Source organism: Myotis daubentonii, chromosome 8 (genome assembly GCF_963259705.1).
Source record: "Myotis daubentonii chromosome 8, mMyoDau2.1, whole genome shotgun sequence".
In the NCBI taxonomy this organism is placed as follows: domain Eukaryota; kingdom Metazoa; phylum Chordata; class Mammalia; order Chiroptera; family Vespertilionidae; genus Myotis; species Myotis daubentonii.
In genome coordinates, this window is record NC_081847.1 from 52,330,677 (window position 1) to 52,352,811 (window position 22,135).

At 45.7% G+C, this 22,135-nt stretch overlaps 1 protein-coding gene across 1 annotated transcript in view; it reads right to left on the reverse strand.

Annotated features, from left to right (window-relative positions):
• Positions 1–21,456, reverse strand: part of LOC132239691 (cytochrome b5) — a 28,615-nt gene extending 7,159 nt beyond the window's left edge. Inside the window, exons 1-2 of the mRNA XM_059706371.1 lie at positions 21,204–21,456; positions 852–980 (exon numbers count right to left, since the gene is read on the reverse strand). Of these exons, the coding sequence (XP_059562354.1) occupies positions 852–980; positions 21,204–21,332 (258 nt within the window). The 5' untranslated portion in view covers positions 21,333–21,456. The remainder of the gene's footprint in view (positions 1–851; positions 981–21,203) is intronic.
• Between the last annotated feature and the right edge of the window lie 679 nt (positions 21,457–22,135).

Consider the following 22,135-nt stretch of genomic DNA (forward strand, 5'->3'; position numbering starts at 1 on the left):
AAATCTCCAGACAAATGAAGATTTGTATTTTCTCCAAGTACCATTCCTACCTCCACAAACCCCACTGCCAACTCAATGGAAATGTGGAAGTGCTCTAAACGGTTCCATCTACAGGCTTCCCTGAAGAGCCTCCTCTCTCCTTTCCTTCACTCACGCACCACAAGGCGGGAGCGCCCGCTGCTCGGGACGCTGGGCAGCTCTGCTGCTTCTGTCCAAGTTTGCAGCTATTTTCCTGATAACTTCAGTGGACAGACTAGTGAAGTTGTACATGGCCATTTACAAATGCCACGGAAGGTCCTGCTTGATATAAAAGCTGAATAAGGCCAGTGTTTCCTCAAGGCCAGTCCGTGAACCAGCACCAGTGGGGATGGTCCCAAAGATCTGGGGTGAAGTTTTATAGAAGGCAGAGTCTACTCATTTAACAGAGCTGATTTTTCTTAATTAAAATAATTCTTTAAGAATACAATAGTCTCAAACTAATGAAAATAGAAGGGGGACTCTTAAAAAATATTTTGGTCAAAAAAGAAAACTACAAAAAATAAAATTATACTGGGTTTATACCCTCCACTTTCTAAAATTTGCTCCTCTGTGACCCTTCAGGGTCTGAGACACACTGTCCCCAGGGCATGACCTCGGGGTTAGAGGATTCTGACTCTAAATGCCAGTGGAAAACGAAACCAGGGAAAAGCAAAGAAACTTCTAGGCAATTTGTTTCTGACAAAAATAGTGTTATAAAATCGGGAGGAATTGTTCTACTTTACTCCTTTTTAAATCTGCAAGTCTACAGATTTGGGTAATGACAACCTATAGCCTTAAAGAGAAAGAAGTAAAGGCCCCCAAAAAGCACGTACTGGATGCAGCTCCCCGATGATATATGTTTTGGACAATTCTCTAGCATCTGTTGAGTGCCCAACATCTTCAAAGTTCTCAGTAGCATCCCCTCCGGCTTGTTCCCGTAAGACTTCTTCCCCACCAGGATGCTGTTCAAAAGATTTATAGACATAAAAATAAGTAAATATTTTTCCAAGCAAATGAGATCAAGGAAGTGGCCAGTTTATTTAACCAAATAGGTTACTCCAGAAGTCACAGATGACAACACGTGAGTATAACTCATCCATAATGTGGATGAAAACAATATACTCCTTTGTATTCAAACGCCTTCTTGAAAGTACAGTAGAACCCTTCTCCAATGGTGTTCATTTCCCCGGGTTATTCACATGGCAATAACAGCATTAGGCAGATATTTTCAATCCTTTGGCAAATGTCCTCTTTACTTTTCCATAAAGCTCTCAAAATTGCTCTTCTCAGTCTTTAATCTATTTGTCTTGAGTCCTGTCCCTTTGACCTCTTAGGTCTAAGTGTGAACCTACACCATAACCTTAGATGTAATTCATCTTTGAAAAGTACACTGTGTACCTGCCAAGTACAGAGAGGGGACAGCATGATGGACAGGTAAGCGAGTCCCCTGCTTTCTGCAGAACTTACCTTTTGGTCAAAAGGAAAAGTGATGCAAGCAGATATCATAGTGACTTGCTCAAGATGCTGCCATAGGGACATGTCATTGATAGGGCGCAGAAGCAAAGAGGAAGGAGTTCAATTCTACACAGGGAAGGGGTAGAAAGAGCCGTTTGTGTAATCAAAGCATTTCAGTGCTCTTAGCTGCTTTAATTGGTAAAACCCAAGGATGGTCATGATGCAGGAAGGGGAGACTGACACACGGGCCCAGTCATGGATATGGGTGAAGGCAAGGGAAGGAGTTCTCGATCAAATAAAAAGAAAGTACTTGATTATATCATCCTAAATCCTTTTTCAGGGGTAAAAACCTTCTTAAATTGAGCTTCATTATTACCTCAGATCAAATTCACCTGCCCTTGAGCTAAGCACCTGTAAGTATCCAATAACCAAAGAAAACAATTCTCTCGTACAACTGACTGTAGTCTCGTCTTAATTCCTCCCAATAATGGAAGACGTACAGGTACATAGCACTTTAGAAATGTGGACAATTATCCTGTTTTGAAACCTGTTTCTCCTCCTTTTGTGTAAACATATCTAGTGCTAAACAAATTTACTTATTTTTTTCCTCTACTATTTATGAAAGTTATCCATCTACATTATAGAAAAATCGGAAAGCACAAAAAGAAAATAAAAATCACCTAAATCACCCATAATCTTGCCATCCATAGAAATCTGGGTATACATATGCATATGTGTGAGTAATTTAAAAAAGAAAATTGTGATCGCAACCTTATGCACACAGCTTTGTTAGACAAAAAGCAGATGATGATACATCGTACAGAGACAGTATGCCTAGTGGTTACTCCTCCAAGTGAACTTGGGAAAATAATGTGCTTTTTGCATTATTATGTGCCATTTGCATTATTATGTACTCAACACATACCACATGTTGCTATGTGCCAGAGAGCAAATATGCCAGGCTCCACCATGAGCAGAGGGTCAGGGCTCCCAACAATTGCTTAGGGACGCAACAGAAACTCTCCATGATTACAACTCAAGTGAAAACCAGTGCTCTGAGAAGCATGTCAAACTCAAAGGCTAACACGGGCCAAATAAACGAGGCATGAGGCCTGCGGTCCACGAGTTTGACATGCTTGATGTACAGCCACCAAGAAGCTGAGTGAGGGGCAGGACCATGTGTCTGAACTTCCCAGAGAGGAGGGAGCAGGTGGGTCCAGGACCGGGGAGAAAGAGCAGGTGGAGAGGGCAGGGCGGGTGCACAAAGCTCAGGCCTCTTCGGAGACTGTCATCTTTAGCAACGAGAAGTCATTGAGAGGCTCTAAGAAGGGAAGGTGACAAAAATCAGGTTCATTTAAAAATTAAAACCCTGTCTTCAGCATGGACAGCAGCTGTCAGAGCAGGAGAGGATTTGGGAGACTGCAGTGAGCTTATCTAGATGAGGGTGGCAGAGGGTGATGGGAGCCCAGGGCAGGCTGAAGGCAGTGGGAGATGAGGAGGTGGATGGTGCGGGACAGACAGGGCGCACCCCAGCAGCCCTTGTCAAGTTGCTGTCAACTGACTTATCCAAGAAGGAATGGCCAACATCAAAGCTGAAGCTGGCCAAGGACCAGACGACTCTTCTGTGTGGCAGGTCTCAGGATCAAGTCTCACCAGTATTACATTTTTGCCAGCCCTGGGGTGTTAAAGGGTAAGGAATTTGTTAGTTCTTACCTGTATAATGACAATGCAATAAAGCCTTCCGTGATGCAGATGGTTTCAGTATATTAATTTAACATAAATGAATAATTTTATGGCTTCAGTCCTCCTTTTACAATCACTAAAGGTCTGAAGTGATCTCTTAAAATCTTTTTCAGTTACACTTTATGTAATGTGAGAAATACAGTTGTAACTGTGCTTATGAATTTGAGGATTTATTAAAGTTACGTGTCTGCCAGATACATACAAAAATGAGAGAAATGCAAATAAGGCAGAAAACAAAAAGTGGTAAATGAGTATCAATAAAGCCAAGAAAAGGAGAGGTCCTTCCAGTGGAAGGACAGGCAACAAAGGAAAGCCTGTGGACTTCACTGTATGTCTCAATATGCCCAATGCCTGACAGATGGGAGGGCAGGTCGCCCCATCCCCTTGATTGGTCGATCATTCCAATTAATGGCACTCATTGAGCCTGTGTGGGGCTCAATGATCTAAAAGGTGTATCCCCTGTTTTCTAAAAACAAAAACACACACAAAACTAAGAGTCCAAAAAGGAAGAACATATTATAAACTTGATAAATTTTTTTCACTGAGCACCAAACACCTATAACGATGAAGCAATACCGACAGTCCTTTGGACAATGCTAATAAATAGAACAAGCTCAGCTTCTCCTTTCATGTTTAACTAGGGGCCCGGTGCACGAAATTCGTGCACTGGGTGTGGGGCGGGGGGTGGGGGGGCGTGTCCCTCAGCCCAGTCTGCCCCCTCTCACATACTGGGAGCCCTCAGGTGTTGACCCCCATCACCCTCCAATCGCAGGATCAGCCCCTTGCCCAGGCCTGACGCCTCTGGCCTAGGCGTCCGGCCCGGGCAGCGGGGACCCACAGCTGCAGCGGCCTCGCGATCGTGGGCTCCGCTTTAGGCCCAGGCAAGGGACCCCTAGCTCCCAGGACTGCCAGCTTCAACCGTGTCCAGCTCCCATCACTGGCTCCACCCCTACCTCCTGCTATCACTGGCCAGGGCGGAAAAGGCGCCTGATTCTCCAATCATGGCTGGGGGGCAGGGCAAAGGCGGCCCCAGGGCCGCCTTTGCCCTGCCCCCCAGCTCTTAGCTCCCCCCTGGGTTTCCAATCACTGTCAGTGGCAGGGGGCTTCTTCCTGCTTTCCCTTTCGCCTCCCTGCATTGTGCCTACATATGCAAATTAACCGCCATCTTGTTGGCAGTTAACTGCCAATCTTAGTTGGCAGTTAACTGCCAATCTTAGTTGGCAGTTAATTTGCATATAGCCCTGATTAGCCAATGAAAAGGGTATCGTCGTACGCCAATTACCATTTTTCTCTTTTATTAGTATAGATTAGCAGTGCCACAGTATTTCCAGGTAAACACTGTTGAGTTACCTGCTGTGAAAAGTCCACATATTTAAAACCAATGACCAACATGTCCCTCTTCACCTGTGAAGCTGACAGAGCCGTGATCCCATCTACCCTTCCTCTTTCGAAATATGCTGCAGTGGTAAGAATTTGCTTTAATAGGATAAATACTGAGTGCAGGTGGTATTCTCCTGCTTACTGCGGGAGAGCGAACAAGGTTATCAGGGTTGGCCCCACACTCACAGCCTCGCCTCAGAGACCATATGATAAGCTTTATTCGTAACCAACAAGTTCCAAGAATCTCACTGAGAAGACGGTGCCCTATGTTTAACACTACAAAGCTCAATGGTTTATATCATTACAAAAAACATGACCCAAACCCAATGGACAATCCTCCCATGTCGTACTGAGGTCACATCTGAACGGTTCAAGTGAGGAAGGTCAGACCCCAAAGGGCTGCTGCCGGCTCCCCATCTTCTAACCTACTTCGGTATAACTAGTAGCGAGAGAGATAAAACATGCAACCAATTTGTCATGCACAGAAAAAAAAAAAAAGACTATAACACTAAAATAGCACCAGATGCTTCACCAGAGCAAACCAGCACAAACAGATGAGGGTCAGATACAGAGAAAGCACAATTGATGGAGCATGGCCTTGGGTTACATTACTTCTGTATGAAAAGACCAAGATTTATAGAGTCAACACAATGTGAGTGGTGCCTCAAATCCTGTTTTTAATGAGGCCAAAAAGAAATAATAAAGTAATAACTGCATTACTAGAGAATGCACCATATCCAAGATTTATTAAATTGCAGGAAAACTCTATTTCATATTTAATGGTGTACACCAAAAATGATCTCAAAAAACTGGCAAGATAAAAGAAACTTAGATACTACTCCTGATGCAGATGATTTCAACAAATTCTTGATATATAGGCAATAATCTTAAGGAGGCAGAAAATGTGAATAAAATCAGTCATTCTGCACTCAAATACACAGTCTGCAACTACATTAATTCAGAAACTGATTACTGAGTCAAAACACTCTCCTGGTCCATTCTTCATTGCTACTGTTTGTTTCTACAGCCATTTTACAGTTCCTTAGATTCTCTACTCAAAATATAAAGATGAGTTTAAATTATAATTTTGGCATCACCTTTGCTAGTTATGTTCCCCTTTAATACAAAAGAGGTGAGCAAAGTTTTCCACCCCAAAATATGCCTCTTTGGGATATTGATCATTTTACTCTGGTTAATTGTAAGCAACAGCAGATGTGGGAGAAGCTCTGAAAAGCAAGTAGAAGTTACAGCTGTGAAACGATTTTTACATTTTTAAGGGAAGCCTCCATCTGTAAGGGTATCTCCCTCACAGTACCAGGCCTGCTGTTCACCGTCAGTGCAGAAGGCAGGTCTTACATCTACATAATAATCTTACCCTTGTCTACTGTGCTCTTCCTTGTCACCTCCCATAACTGACTCTCCACCTCCAACACCTTCTCTATCTTTAGGTGAACGTGGTATTTAAGGTGCTGGCTTCCATCATTTTGGTGAGTTACTGCTCCTGGGTTTCTTATCATATATACAGAAGGTATACATGTTATTAAACTTGAATTTGCCTTCTTTCTGCTATAGTCTCATGTGAATTTGATTATCAAGCAGTCAGAAGGACCTTGAGATGGAAGGAGTTATTTTTCTACCCCAACAGTTTCATAAGTGAGATAGTCTTAGGCTTGATACAGAATACTATTTTTACTTAGTCTTTGACCTTAACTCCTAGAATCCCTACATTTTAGTGGCTTTGAAAAAACAAAAAAACAAAAAACAAGTAATAAAATTTCAAAGCCAAGGGTTGGAAGATCTTGTTTACATGGCAAGAAAGCCTTGCATGCTTGTAAATAGAGATGGGGGGGGGGTGGGAGGGGGAAACTACCCATCAAGTTCACAGCTCCAGCCATGGATGGGACAGGTCTTCCTCTCTCCAACCCTCATGGTTCTTTTTTTTTTTTTTTTTTTTTTTTTACGAAGAAGAAGGGAGAGGAATAGAGAGTTAGAAACATCGATGAGAGAGAAACATCGATCAGCTGCCTCCTGCATACCCCCTACTGGGAATGTGCCCGCAACCAAGGTACATGCCCTTGGCTGGAATCAAACCTGGGACCCTTCAGTCCGCAGGCCAAAGCTCTGTCCACTGAGCCGAACCAGTAAGGGCCGACCCTCATGGTTCTTAACCACCTCTACATCTGCTAGAATATTCATCCTCAAATACCATTCTGACCACTTCATGTGCCTCCTCAAAAATCTACAGTGGTGAATTTCTGCAGGCAAATAAAAGTCCTCCTGAATTTCTCACAAAGAGCTTCAACATCTACACAGTCCAGGGGGTACCCAGGTGCAAAACCACACCAGCAGGGGCAAAGCTGCTCTTCGCTCCGTCAGCTTCTCCCTCCCCAAACAGTTAAACTTCTAGCTGAGAAATAGCTACTTACTAGTAGAACAGAGATTTTTTTTTCCCCAGACTCCCTTGCAACTGGGTATACCATATGATTAAATCCCAGTTAATGGAACGTAGGTGTAAGTGTCAGGAGAACCTTCTAGAAGCCTTCCCTTCTAGAGTGGCGTGCCCCCTTCACACCATTTCTCTTCACCCCTTTCTTCATTCTGCTGTCCGGAGTGCAGAGGCTGCCTCTGAACTTGGGATGAGAGCCAGACCCTAGAAATGGTCAAGAAGTGGTTTAGAAGTGTGGCCCTGAGGACTTGACGGAGCACAGCCGGCACACCACACCTGGAAAGCTTGTTCTTCACCGCAGGCGAACAAACTTCTATCTTGTTTAAGCACAGTTGCTTCTGGTTCTTCTGAGCTTAATTCTAATTACTACATTCATCATTTGTCAAGAAATACCATGTGCCAGACACTAAAGTCCTGAAGCACATAAAAGATGCAAGTGTTGAGAAACTTAAAAAGACAAATTAGGACAATGGTCTTCACATACATTAAACAACTGGAGAAATATTAAGGGACCATCTTAACATATCCAATATTTAATAATTAGGTTATCTTCATAGATATCTTTAAAAATAGTCTGGGCCCTTTAGGTTAGAATTTAGATGAACAGAGTAGATATAGATGAGAAACCTCAAGAGGAATCCGAGCAGGGATGAGGCTGAAGGGCCGAAATGTGCTCGTGAGCTGGGTGAGTGAAGAGGTACGTCTGAATAAAGCAAAATACATGAGGCTGTGCCAGGGCTCATTTTGTGAGCCAACTTGACTGTCCAGGGCAGGGGTCCTCAAACTTTTTAAACAGGGGGCCAGTTTACTGTCCCTCAGACCGTTGGAGGGCCGGACTATAGTTTAAAAAAAAAACTATGAACAAATTCCCATGCACACTGCACATATCTTATTTTGAAGTAAAAATACAAAACGGGAACAAATACAATATTTGTATTTGCATGTGGCCCGTGGGCTGTAGTTTGAAGACCCCTGGTCCAGGGGATGCTCAGACTGTTGTTTCCAGGTGTGTCTGGAAGGTTATTTCCAGATAAGAATAGCATTTGCATTGGAGGACTTAGTAAACGAGGTGACCTCCCCTTTAGGTGGGCTTCCTCAAACCCAGGAGAGCTTGAATAGAACAAAAGGCAAGGTGGAGGAAGGGAGAATCTGTCCCTCTTTTCCTGCCTTATTGTTAGGGCTGGGACATGCCATCTCACCTTCTTCTGCCCTTGAACTGGGTTTTGCCCCATTGGCTCCCCTGGCTCTCAGCCTACAGACTTGAACTCAGTGGCCCACCAGCTCTCCCGGGTCTCCAGCTTGCAGATGGCACAACCTGGGACTTCTCGACCTTCCTCATAATAAATCCCTTACACTCTATGGATCGTCTGTGTGTCCTGTCTTCTGTTTCTCTGGAGGACCCTGGCTAACACAGCTGGATGGTTAGAATGAACCAGATGAGGGAGGGCCCCGAGTGCCTGTGGGAAAGGGCGGACAATAATGAGTTCTTGAACAGCAGCGTGACTCAAACAAACATCACAGGATCACTGTTGGAACAGCCAGTCTCCAAGTGCAGACAGGCATCTGGCCAGTGGGGGCAGCACAGGGCCTCTCCAGCCCCACCCCCTCCCCCAGGCACAGACTGCAGCCTTACAAAGTTCAACCGCCTCCACCTCCTCTGTGGGCCAGCAACAATAGCATGACACTCAGCTGGAGATCTTGCTCAAAAGGGCAGGCCTGAGGCAGGCCGAAGGTTAAAATCACAGAAGTTGAGAGTTTAACAGAACCTCAGAGACTCAACATTCTTAAAGTCACAGATGGAGAAAGCAGGACCCAGAGCAGATAAGCCCAACGTCACGCTGACCGTTCATGAAGGAAACAGGCCCAGGCCCAGTTTCTGGCCTCATTCGGCCTCCCCCTCTTTTTGGAACATGCGTATTAAATGACTATTTTTATGCTTCTGAACAAAGTGACTTTAATAGGATGCCTTAGAAAAATAAAGTTTCTTCGTACATTTCCCTTTTGGAAATTTAGAGGGAAATCTGTCTCGCTTCTTCTAGACCCCAAGAAACTTTGTCCTGCCTTCCTGGGCCTTAATCACTAAGATTCAAAGGTGGCGCTCTTTCTCTCTCTCTCTCTCTCTCTCTCTCTCTCTCTCTCTCTCTCTCTCTCTCTCTCTCTTTCTCCCCTAGTTCAGGGAACTACCTGGCTACCAGGTTGACTCCGAAAAACTTAGAAGGGTGTGCAGATGTCCACTCAGTGACACCATGTGCTCTAAATCCATCCCCCCCACCCCCAGAGCTCGCTTAAACTAAGCAAAAACAAATGACAATAAAAACCTTTCCACTTAGCTGTACTGTTATACAGACCCAAAGTCCACCAACTCTGGAGTACCTTTCAATCCAAACACTCAGCCCTGCCAAAATAGGTGTGGTAAACAATGACTAGACAGAATAATGTGTGCACAGAGATTATCTGCAGTAATGAAGCCAAAGATGAGAACAACTCAAGGGAGTGTGGAAAGTGAACGATTTAAAAAGATTAGGAACAAAATAAGTTGCCTAACCAAATGTTTTCTATAATTTCTACATGCTGTTTTTCCGAGGAGGCAAAGAATGAAGGGCCTCGAAGCTGGCTGGGTTCTCCAGACTTGCACACGGCCCCCCCCACATGGACTCCATGGAGGGCACCTCTGGATGGCACTGCCTGGGGCTGTGCATGCCCCTCAAGCTGAATCCTCAAAGCTCAGGACCAGGCTGGGGAGCATCAGCTCCCTGTCTCACTTTGAAGATTATGGGATGAAACTTACAAGGCCCATCTGTCTGTTCGCCCAGCTGGAAACATCTGCAAAGTCCCCTGACCAGCTGGATTGTCACCTCGATGGGGAAGCCACGGCCCTGGCCTTAGAGGTTACAGTCCAGGGGAGAGACAGGCAGGCAGACAAGTAGCAGCTACACACAGCAGCCCCAGATACAGGAGCCAGCACAGCAGGTGAAGGGATCCACTCGCCCTGGAGCAGAAGGCTGAGAGGGTGTCAGGGAGAGGCTGAGGTGGGAAAGGTTCAGGAGATGTTCACCAGGTGAGCGCGTGGGGACGTTTTAGCAAAGACCCCGAGGCGGTAACACAGTGGCACCCGGAGAACTGCAGGTGCTGCGCGTAACCCACTTCACAGGGATGACAATGCACGATGAAGTCCAACTGGAACTTGAAGCAAACACAATGAGTGTGGAGGGTTTGTGGGAGGAGCTGGGCTTAAGAAGGTCTCATACTCCACCAATCACAAGAACCCAACAGGCAGAACAATATTTACAGAAAAGCTCTGTGGTCCTAACTTCCTTTCCCTTAACCTCCTTCTCCCGCCTGGCACACAGGCCAGAGTGTGCACTCAGCTGCCTTGTCTGTGTGCTCTGGGTTGCACCCCTTTCTTTTTCCCAAATAAACCCTTCTTGATGACAAAACACCTAGTCGATATTATTTTTCAGTCGACAACTATTTGTTAGTTTTTTTTTCACTCTTTGTTATTGGATTAGGGGGAGGCAATTAGAAAGGAGAATTAAGCACATATCACCTCCCAACTACTTTATAAATCACACTTTCCCATATCACTTATCGAAAGTTACATGAAACCCCTCGTTAGTCACATATTGGCCCAACCTCACGGCAAGCACTTTCCCCTTTGTGACGCCTGCCTGACCCCGCATGGGTTCCCACCTTCCTACACTCCTCCGGGTTTCCGTGTCATGCTCTAGACCAGCGGTTCTCAAACTGTGGGTCGCGACCCCTTTGGTTGAGACCCCTTTCACAGGGTCGCCTAACACCATCAGAAAACATATGTAATTACGTATTGTTTTTGTGATTAATCACTATGCTTTAATTATGTTCAATTTGTAACAATGAAATTGGGGGTCACCACAACATGAGGAACTGTATTAAAGGGTCGCGGCATTAGGAAGGTTGAGAACCACTGCTCTAGAAGAAGTGATGGATTGTTCTCCAGTAGGCATAGCTTCTGTGTCCAGGCAGCCCCGTGCTATGGAAAAAGCACAGGCTGGGAGGGACAGGACCAGGAGCTCAAGGTGCAGCTCTGCCATGTCTTCACAGGGACCCAGGAAGGTACTCATCTTTCTGAGTGTCCATTTCCCCAGCATCAACTATCTCCCTCCTCCTAAACTGCACAGAAGAGTAAAGGATATAATTAGTAGAATGCCTGGCATATAATAGCCATTTCAGTAATATCGAGTTCCCTTTTGTCCCTACCCCCACCTGATATTGCCACAAAAAACCTGTACAGACCTGCTACAGTTCCTGATCCAAAATGCTGAAGGCTACATCCAGTACCACCCTCTTCTTCCCACCCCCACCCACCTTCATCTTCAAGTGCTTTCTATGGATTAAATCAACTGGCCTGATTCTCCTGAGGCACAGCACCAAATGACGAGAGTCAACAGAAACAGGTATCATAAGGACAATGACATTTTCTACCAGGGGTCATCTTTAGAGGCCATTAGGATGAGGACAGAGAGATAATGCAGCTGTGAGCTGGAGAGATGGCAGTTCTGCAGAATGCTATTACAATTCTCTCTCCTTGAAAAAGAGAAGCAAAATTCTTGGTTATTTTTAGAAAAGGTCACATCATAATAACACAAGTATGTGCCAGTTGTGTGGGAAACCGGGAGGAAAAGGGAAATAAGATGGAAACAGAGGACAGGTTGCTTTGTGTTCCTCCACTGGACTGTCCTCTCCCAGCTGAAGGGATGTTTACTGAGCAGCTACTACGTGTCAGGACACAGGGCAGTGAAGGAGGACGTTCGCGGCTGCTGTCTGGTAGAGAACGGCAGCCAGCAAACAAGAAACCTGCAGACATCGCCTGAAATGCTAGCAAAGAAATGAAATAGGACGATGATGTAACAGAAAATTCCCCTTTCTGGGAAGCGACACTGAGCTGTGGCCTGAAGGGGGTGGTGACCAAGGGAATCTACACCAGACAGAGGGAAGGAGCTAAGCAGAGAAATGATAAGTTGTTTCCACCAGATAAAGCTGTTTTGATTTCCTTCCAGAAATTACATTCTTTAATGTCATAATAACATGTCACTCATCATGAAGACTTGAGCGATGGAAGCAGTGGGATCCTGAAGGCTCTGTCAGGACACGTGCTCTGACACAGGAGAGAATCCTTGACATGTACGGCAGGGACTCGAAGACAGAGGGCAGCGTGAGGAAGCTCAGAGGACAGACTTCCTGCAGGGCCCGGAGGCGACACTGAAGTGGAATGGGGGCAACTGGCAGACAAAGAGAAAGAGAGAGAGAGAGAGAGAGAGAGAGAGAGAGAGAGAGAGAGAGAGAGAGAGACCGACCCACAGAGGACAAGGACCCACGACCAGCCAGGGAGTGGGCAGGGGTGGGCCAGCACTAGCTGAGCCCACAGATGGGCGGACTTCATCAGAGCAGGAGCCTCATCAGACTTCCACTCAGAGCGGCCTGTGCGAGCCAGTGATGTAACAGGCCTCCTGAAAGCATGGGCCCTGCTCACACACGCCCAGCACACATGCCCAGCACACATGCAAACAAGCTCTTTCTTAAACAGCACAACACTGACTCTCAGCACCACCCAGGTACCTTGTGTTAGGAACCTCCAGAGGCCTTGAAGACCCCCAGGTCTTTCTTTCCTTCAAGACCCCCGTGAAGAGCTGCCACAGCTCTTTCCTTCACCTTCTAGAAGGCAACACGGGAAATGACAGCAGGTGGGAAGAAAGGCACTATTGGCCCCCTCTTTACCTTCCAAGGATTCTCTTTATGTTCAGCTCTTTCCATTCACAACCTCCCTTTGCTTTCTTCCTGGTTCCTACAGAGAACTCTGGAAACGGGGAGAAAAATCTCAAAGCAAATGATGGCAACGATGTACAGGTAGGGTGGCTTTTTTCTTTGACAGTTTTGCGAGTGGCCCTCAAAAATGCCTGCGGTCTCACGCCCGTGTCACAGTCAGCGGAGGAACTCGGGCTGGGGAGTCCCACGTCCTGGATTGAAAACCTGGCTTTCAATCCTCACCCACTGTGTCATTTGAGCAATTAACGGAGGCTCCTAAGCCACATTTTTCTTACCTAAAAAGGGCACCAGCACCACCACTACCCACCTGAGAGGCCTGTTTTCAGAATTAACAGTACAAATGCAAAGGGGGTTTTATGCGTTTGGCACACCATCTAGCACACACGGAATGGCCATCAATGCTCAGTGAGTGTCCACTGCTATCACAAGTAGTATTAGCCCACCGGGGATTTCTACTAGGGAGGGAGTGTGAATGACAGTTATTAATACTTTCTGCAGAATGTGGGAGGCAGAGGAGTAAGCTGGATATATTTTGTGTCCTGGCCCGTTTTTGTTCAGCTCTGCCACTGAGAAAACAGCAGGCGTGGAAAGACACAGGTAGAAACAGGCACATCCAGGCCGTCGCTGCAGAAGAGACAGTGGCTGCCCGCCCTGCGAGAAAACCGCCAGACACAGAAAACCGCTGACGGGACCTAGGGGAGGTAAACGCCGCCCACTTCCCTCCCCGCCATCAATGCTGGTTCAATGTCATTGTTCTGGACATGCCGTCCTCATGGGCAGGCCAGAGACCTAATTCTGGGGGTGGAAGAACGTGACTTTTTGCCATCATCCCTGAGACGTCAGCTCTCACTAACCAAAGGTCACTTACCACAAGGCTGCACAGGCCAAATTCTACTGACCTGGCCTTGAACTGACTTCTCCCATGCACATCTTCAACTCACTTTCCTGTCCCATGTGGAACTTGATAAAAGACACAGGGAGCCAGTTAATAAATACACTTAACGGGATGTTTCCAAGAAAACAAGTTCAAAGGTAATAGCGGGGGAAAGCACACACTAAGATTTGGAGAACACCTCTGAGCCACTGCTGTTTAAATCCCCCCTTGAGTCTGCTACCTCTGGCCACTGTCCTGAGCACTTGGACACGGACTGCTGCTGACAACTGTGGCTCATGTTAACTTAGTAAGGCATTATTCGCTGTAGTTGCACTTTTAAGAGAATTTACATGTTAAAGGGGCTGAAAAAAATGTTTCCATGCATTTCCCCTTCTGACAAAAAATACACACCCAAATAATTCAGGAGCGGAGGTGGGAAATCAACCAAGCTTCTCAGGTGTTACAGGTATTACAGAGAACTGAACCTGGGAGGACAGACCTGGCTACCTTGTGGGCCTTGTGGTCACTGGTGTGACCGACGTGGGATATAATTATAACACTTAATTTATAAGTAAACTTTAACTTATAGGTGTACCAGTTAATAATGCAGATTTCTTTCAATAGAAGGAGTTACACATATGTTGATATATATGTGATTTGATATGTATGTTATTTTGTTGTGTTGACGACAAGCTTCAAAACTTCCTATGTCAATTTTTTGGAGTTGTTAACATCATAGATATTTTTACGCTTAAAAATATCAAATTTCATGCCAAAAAAAAAAAGAGCATTTGCGGGAAGTTTTAATTCATTACTTTATTTTGAAGAAAAGTGCTGCTGAAAGTTATCGTATACTTTGGGAAGCTTATGGTGAACATGCTCCATCTCAAGATACTTGTGAACGCTGGTTTAAACGCTTTAAAAGTGATGATTTCGATGTGAAAGACAAAGAACGTCCAGGTCAACCGAAAAAGTTTGAAGACCAACAATTACAAGCATTATTGGATGAAGATGCGTGTCAAACTCAAAAAGAACTTGCAGAAAGATTAAATGCTCGGCAAACAATTACCAATCGTTTACAAGCAATGGGAAAGATTTTAAAGAAAGGAAAATGGGTGCCACATCAACTGAACGAAAGACAAATGGAAAACCAAAAAGTCATCAGTAAAATGTTGCTTCAACGGCACGAAAGAGTCTTTTTTGCATCGAATTGTGACTGGCGATGAAAAGTGGATTTATTTTGAGAATCCCAAATGCACAAAATCATGGATTGATCCAGGCCAACCATCAACATCGACTGCAAGGCCAAATCACTTCGGAAAGAAGACAATGCTCTGCATTTGGTGGGATCAGGAAGGTGTGGTGTATTATGAGCTCCTAAAACCAGGTGAAACGGTTAATACTGATCGCTACCGACAACAAATAATCAATTTGAACCACGCTTTGATTGTAAAATGACCAGAATGGGCCAGAAGACATGGTAAAGTAATTTTGCTTCATGATAATGCACCATCACACACTTCAAAACCAGTTAAAGACACGTTAAAAGATCTTGCCTGGGAAGTATTAACCCACCCGCTATATTCACCAGACCTTGCTCCTTCAGATCACCACTTGTTCCAATTGATGGCACACGCATTTTCTAAGCAGCACTTCAAAACATACGAAGAAGTGGAAAATTGGGTCTCTGAATGGTTTGATTCAAAACAAGAAAAGTTCTATTGGGATGGTATCCACAAATTACCTGAAAGATGGGGGAAATGTGTAGCTAGCGATGGACATTACTTTGAATAAAGCACTTTTGATGTTTCTCTTGAAATTATAGTGTTTTCTTTGATTACAAAATCTGCATTATTAACTGGTACACTTGGTAAAAGATTTCCAAACTTTCCCAAGTGTTTTCACATATATTATTCCTGCCAGGGTTCACAAGTCTGAGATAGATTCAGGTGGCAAAATGCTCCCAACTTTAGAAGAAAATGATTTAGAGAATTTATCTGACTTGCTCCAATCACCTCAACAATAGATGTAAGATTTAGATCCAGTTTTCTGCACCCCCCATCCAATACTTTCCCACAACTGCCTCGTAGGACAGAGGCTGTTCAGACTCCATTAGATACAGACAACAGATGGATAGCTGTCAGAGGGGAGGGGGTTGGGGGCTTAAGTGGAAAGGGGAAGGGATTAAGCAAAAACAAACAAACATCAAAAAACAACTCACAGACACAGACAATAAATAGTACCTGATTTTATCACAGGGAAAAGGGAGGTGGAGGGAGGTAGCAGAAGGTCTAGGGGGGATAAATGGTGATGGAAGGAGACTTGACTTGGGGTGGTGAACATACTACAATATACAGATGATGTATTATAGAATTGCATACCTGAAACCTGTAAATTTTATTAACTGATGTCACCCCAATAAATTAAATTTAAAAAATTTAAAAGGTACTTATTGGTTATGTTTTGTGGTTTGGAGAACTTTTAGAATAACAGATAGCTGCATTAAGGAGAAATGAGCATTATTTACCCCTTGAGTTTCCCACAATGGCCTGCACAGTCTGTGCTCCCTTCAATTTAGAATTTCCATCTACCTTAAAGATACATAAAAACAAAAGTTAGCAATCTCGAGTGTTTGCTTTGAAACAATAAAAAAGCAACTAAAAAAAAAATTAAAAACCTCTTCTCAAAAGTAGCAAAAAGTTACCAAAAGAAAAAAAAAATTATGTAGAATCTACAAAAGTGGCCCTGCCCACAGGTTTACGTTACCGGGTGGCCTGTGAGACTGAGTCTGCCACTGTTCACCCATGATGCCTGAGTCACTTAAACACCAGTCTCTTTATATTCTCCTCCTATGGATTTCATAATTTCTACTTTTATTTACCAAACTACACAGGTTAAATAATTTGCAACCGCAGCTTTGTAGTAGTATGAGATTTAGAATATTACCAAACTTCCTTGAGAAAAGCAAAGGCATTTAGGATTTTAGCCCTATATACCACAGCCCTATCAAGGGTAAAGATATATGGTTTTTCAAAATTAAGGACACTGAGTTTCAGACACCCACAGTCTCTTTCCGGATTCTAGGAGCACTGAAGTCCTCCAGGCTCAGAACCACTGGTCTCTGCAAAGTAGGCAGCCATGTTCAATGGACAGTAACAAAAAGTAAGTCCTTACCACAAAAGCTCCTATAAAGACACTGCCTAAGATGATAAAAGCAAGAGAGTCTGGAGCCAGCAGCCTTTATGAGGCAGATGATGCTAAGGATCAGCCTAGACACAGATCAAAAGCATCATAACCCCAGGGTCCCCAGAAATGGTAGAGCCATGGTTGGCAAACCGCAGCTCACGAGCCACATGTGGCTCTTTGGCCCCTTGAGTGTGGCTCTTCCACAAAACACCACGTGCGGGCGCGCACATACAGTGCGATTGAAACTTCGTGGCCCATGTGCAGAAGCCGGCATTTTGTGGAAGAGCCAGTATTTTGTGGAAGAGCCACACTCAAGGGGCCAAAGAGCCACACGTGGCTCGCGAGCCGTGGTTTGCCAAGCCGCAGTTTGCTGACCACTGGTAGAGAAACCAATGTCCATCTGCATCATGTAAAGGAGGGGCAACTGGACACAACAGCATTGTGCTCATAACATTTTTCAGGACGATGCCTATTTCACAAATTAAACACCTACTGGCTGTCATCTATTATGCAACGCCTTCTCTCCCTTCACAGCTCTTTCAAAAGCTGAGTCAATGCTGCCGCCCAAATCACAGAAAGAGAAAAGTAAACCACCCTTTTTTCCTGGCCGCACGTGCCTACATTTTCATTTCAATAACTTCGCTTCAATGTTCTAGACTCATCAACCCTACTAATAATATAATCATATGACCAGACCCAACTTCATCAGTATAAATTCAAAAACTAGAATTCAGGATTGAAAGAAAAAAAAAACTACTTCAAAATACTTAGGCAGCTAAGTTCATAATCTTGCAGGTTGGTATCAGATAGTAACTCAACACCTGCTGCTACTTAGCTGACCACTAACATTAAGCCCTCTCAGGTGTCTACTGTCCTTTCGAACATGAAAACAGCTTCTAAGGCCATTGTTTCAGGGGACAGAGCCTGTTGTGCAACTAAGAAACTTCACCTACGTTCTTAACTGGGTGAATATAATTTTTTAATAACACTCTCCTGTTTCAATAGCACCTGCCAGATATACACCTTTACTTAAAATCTCATATTAGCACTCAGCTACATCCGATGCTACAGAAAGAAAGCCCATACCCCACCCTGACCCGGCTGATGTAGCAGTCTGCATTTACTGCACGGATCTTGTGCCTGTGACCATGTTATGCGTTTACCAGCATTATTTTGTTTAATTCTTATAATCACCCCATGAAGTTGGCACTATTATCATCTTCCCATTTTACTTTAAATAAGGCATCTGAGGCACAGAGAGTATAGGCAGCAGACCAGGGCCCTCTTCCACCCATCAACTATGCATTTCTCAACATGAACATAGACATGCATATAATCTATGGTATTCTGAATGATGCCACGGAAACCATGTTGTCCATATGGATGGGTGAATTCATAGGATAAGGAGATCTTGCCCATAGTTAAAAGTTCACTTTAGAGGTAGGAAGCCTCCCCTCCCCCAACAAACCTTCCCTATTTAGGTAAATTAGTGAAAACAGAATATTCTTTAGTTAGGATGCAAAATCTTCATGAATTTCTGGAGCTTTTAAATGATAGAAGAAAGGGGAAGGGGAATAGGGGAAGACATCTTCTGGGCTTCTTTGTTTCAAAAGTAGGGAAGAGATACTCAGCCGTGGCCTCGTGAAATAATGGAACAGGAGGACTGAGGAAGAAGGAAGAACCCCTGTCAGAGCATCCTGCAGTCCTGTGAAGGAGAAGGTGTGTGTTTAAGATGCAGGAAGCCAGGGGCAGGGATCCTAGGATGGTCCTGCTGGGGTGGGAAGCCAAAGGCTAGGACCCTGCCTTAAGCAGAGATGTCACAGAGAGTGACAACAAAGAGCAACGATGGCAAATGGAAGACATTTCCCAAAAAGTGGAATTGGATGTCCTGGGAAAGCTGGTGCTGGGGATTCCAGCTAGAACAGGCTAGCGGGCTTCCTCCCCTCTGCATGCTGCACTCCTTCTAGTAGGTCTACTTGCAAAGTATCAGTCGCCTCCCTCTTCTACCTAAACCCAGCCCGGCTCTGAGCCGATCAGGCCCTTTCCACTCCGGTCCACTGACTTGAGGCCCTATTTAGTAGAGCCCACGTGTGAGGTTCCCAGGGGTACTCCCAATGTCTAAAGACAGCTATGTCACCGTTCCTGTCCACAACATTGTTTTCTGTCTTCCTGCTTCCTCTGGGGCTCCGGTGTCCTGACAGACATGGAGGCGAAAAGAGCTCACTCAGCAAATACCACATCGACTGATCAGACGGAAGGTCCCGAAGAGAACAGTGGGACCCAAACTCAAGTCTCAGGGACGCTACTACAGAGAGCACAGTACCAAGTACCAATCGAGAAAAGTACAGTGTATAGCGACTGCTGTAAACTGGGGTTTATTTAAATCACTAGAAACAGCCGTTTCTTGTTATCTCACTATAAGTACTCATTACCAAATATTAGTGATAACTCATTTCCTCAAATTTTACTTGGGAGCTATTCCAGTTTTACTCAAAAAAGCATTGTATAATTCCCCCTTCCTGCCTCAAAACAATGAAATGTTAACAGTAAATGGCTTATAGTAAAGTTTAACAATTTCCTCTTATTATCTCCTTCTGAGAAATATACCCTTAAAGTTATGCAAAACACATTTTAGAGCAGGAACTCCTTCCAAACTAGGAATGATTTTTCTCCCCAAGGGGACACTTGTCAAAAACTGGGAACATTTTTGGTTGGCACAAGTGGGGGAGGGGTACTACTGACATCTGGTGGGGGAAGGCGAGGGAGGCCTCCTGTACAACACAATGCGTAGGTCAGAACCCACAAAAAAAGAGAAAGAAATGATAGATGCTTCATAATATAAAACAGCCTACTAATCTTTTATAGGTCTATCCTTTTTAATAGACACGAATAAAGAAAGCACACACTGGATCTTAAAACTACAGAATTACTTATACCATAGGGAGAGGAGAAACAGTTCCAAGTAGACATTTAGTGTCAATTACGCCTGATGCTATGCTCAGAGTGTTTAGTTCAAGAAACTGTAATGGCAAATAAGCTCTGTAGGTCAGCATAAGGGGCAGGAAAAATCAGATGTGAATCCAACAAAAACCACTCCTAACTAAAATAGGACACTATTTTATCTTCTGGCACTCCACCAATTGACAAGTTCATGGTGAAATAGCTTACTGATAAACATCAACTCCAATCTTTTTTAAAACAGTTTTTTAAAATTCTCTGCAAAACAAGTCCCTTGATGCAAATTGTAATCCAGCTAAGCCCAGGCCTCCATCTCAGTTATCCCCTCAAACTATGTAAAGAATCCCCATCACTAAACATTCTCTTTTATTGTCTGGAGGGATGAAGGAAGTTAAATGTTAAGATTTATGACTCAGACTCCCCCACAGTGATAAAACACCCCCAATGGTAGCAAAGAAAAGCCCCTAAGAATTTATTGCAAAAATGATAATTTAATACAAAGAATCTTAACAAAAGGATGTTTTCCTTTACATTAAGCAAAGTTGTTTTACAATGTCCCAAGTTGCTTTAGGATCAAGTCCCACTGGCAGCGTTTTTACTGCTCTGTCCCTCTTCCTTCCTTCTTCAACGCCAGCCACACACCCAAACGCAGTCCCAGGAGTCCAGCTCTGTACCTTGTTGCAAAGTCCTCATCAGGCGCGTTCACAATCACCGGGTGAGTGTGGGTGCGGTCCACACACTCTGACCTCAGAGTCCCCTCTGGAGGAAACCCCACAGCTCACGGGCGGGGGCATCCAACCTGCTCCTTTTAGGAATCCTCTCGGGGAATACCAGAAGTGGACGACCCCGTTCCATATGAAGATCCCGTTTATGCAAACTCAGGGGGAAAAGGGGATCTTTCAACATCCTCCCGCGTAGCTGCGCCCTCTGCCAGGGAAGCCGATCCAGCCGCGACTTTGTTTCCCACTAAGTGCTGGGTGGTGCCGCGGTCCTACACGCCCGCGCATGGGCTCCCAAGGCAACGCCTGCCCCGCCACGGCTCCCCCCGCCACAGCGCGGGCCCAGGCGCCTCCGGTCGCACCCAAGTGGGCGCTCCCAGGAGTACACACACCGGCACGCAAACTCAGAGGGCGCAGAAGCGGCGGCTGACCCTGTGTGTGCAGAGACAGGTGTGCACACAGAGACGTGCAGGTGTGGAGACCTCTCCCAAGTGTGCAGAACTGGGTGGGCAGGCTCAGGAGCACACGCACAGCCTCGTACCGCAACTCGGCCGCGCTGCGAACCACAGGTCCCAGCAGGGAACCTCCAAACCCCGGTCCGCGGCGCGTTTCACCAACTCACCTCCTCCAAAAATTTGGTCACATCATACACCTTGTGGTGCAGGATCAGCCAGGTGCTCTTGTTGTGGTTGTGCTTCTGGATCTCCTCCAGGGTGTAGTACTTGACGGCCTGGTCCGACGGCTCGGCCATTTCGGAACACCGCGAGCTTCAGGGCCAGCAGACAGCAGCCACGCCGGGCGGAGCAAAGCGCTTCTTGGAGCCAGTGCCGGGACATTCCCCCCGGTCCCGGAGGGCGCCGGGGGCGGGCAACCGGCACCTCCCAGAGGGCGGCTTGCTGACGGCCTCCAATGATTGGCCAGAATCCGTGTCTCTCAAGGGGCCACCCTCGACTGACACCTTCCACCCAGCGAGCCTCGCCCAAAGCGGGTGTTGATTGGCTGAAGATGCCCTATTGCGCGAAGGGTGGGGTGATGCGGAGCTTTCCTTGCGCCTGCGCAGAAGGAGGAGAGGGAAGCTGGGGGTCCCGGGGGGGTGACTCGGGTGACAGGGAGGTACACGTGCGTGGGACGGACGGACCGGCGGGGTGGTCCACAGGGGCCAGCGACCGCACGTCAAAATCGCCGCTATTTCCCAATCACGTCAGATCAGCCAGACCGGCGCGTTAATTTCTAACAGTCCCTCCACGGCGAGTCTCGGGTAACCTGTTAGCGTTCCGTGAGAGATAAACGAGCCTCAGCCTCGTGGACGTTAAAACACACCGCGCGGTCACTTAGTCTGGGTGGGACAAGGGTATTGCCCAGAACAAACTCACTCTAATTTCGCTGGACCAAACCCTTCCCTCACCCCGCCCTCAAATTGCCCAGTTCTCCCAGGAAAAACAAACCCAGGGGAACTGTTCATAAAAAGCTAGGACATTCTGGCCCTGCCAGGTGGCTCAGTGGTTGAGCCTCGACCTGTGGGGTCACGGTTCTATTCCTGGTCAGGGCACATGC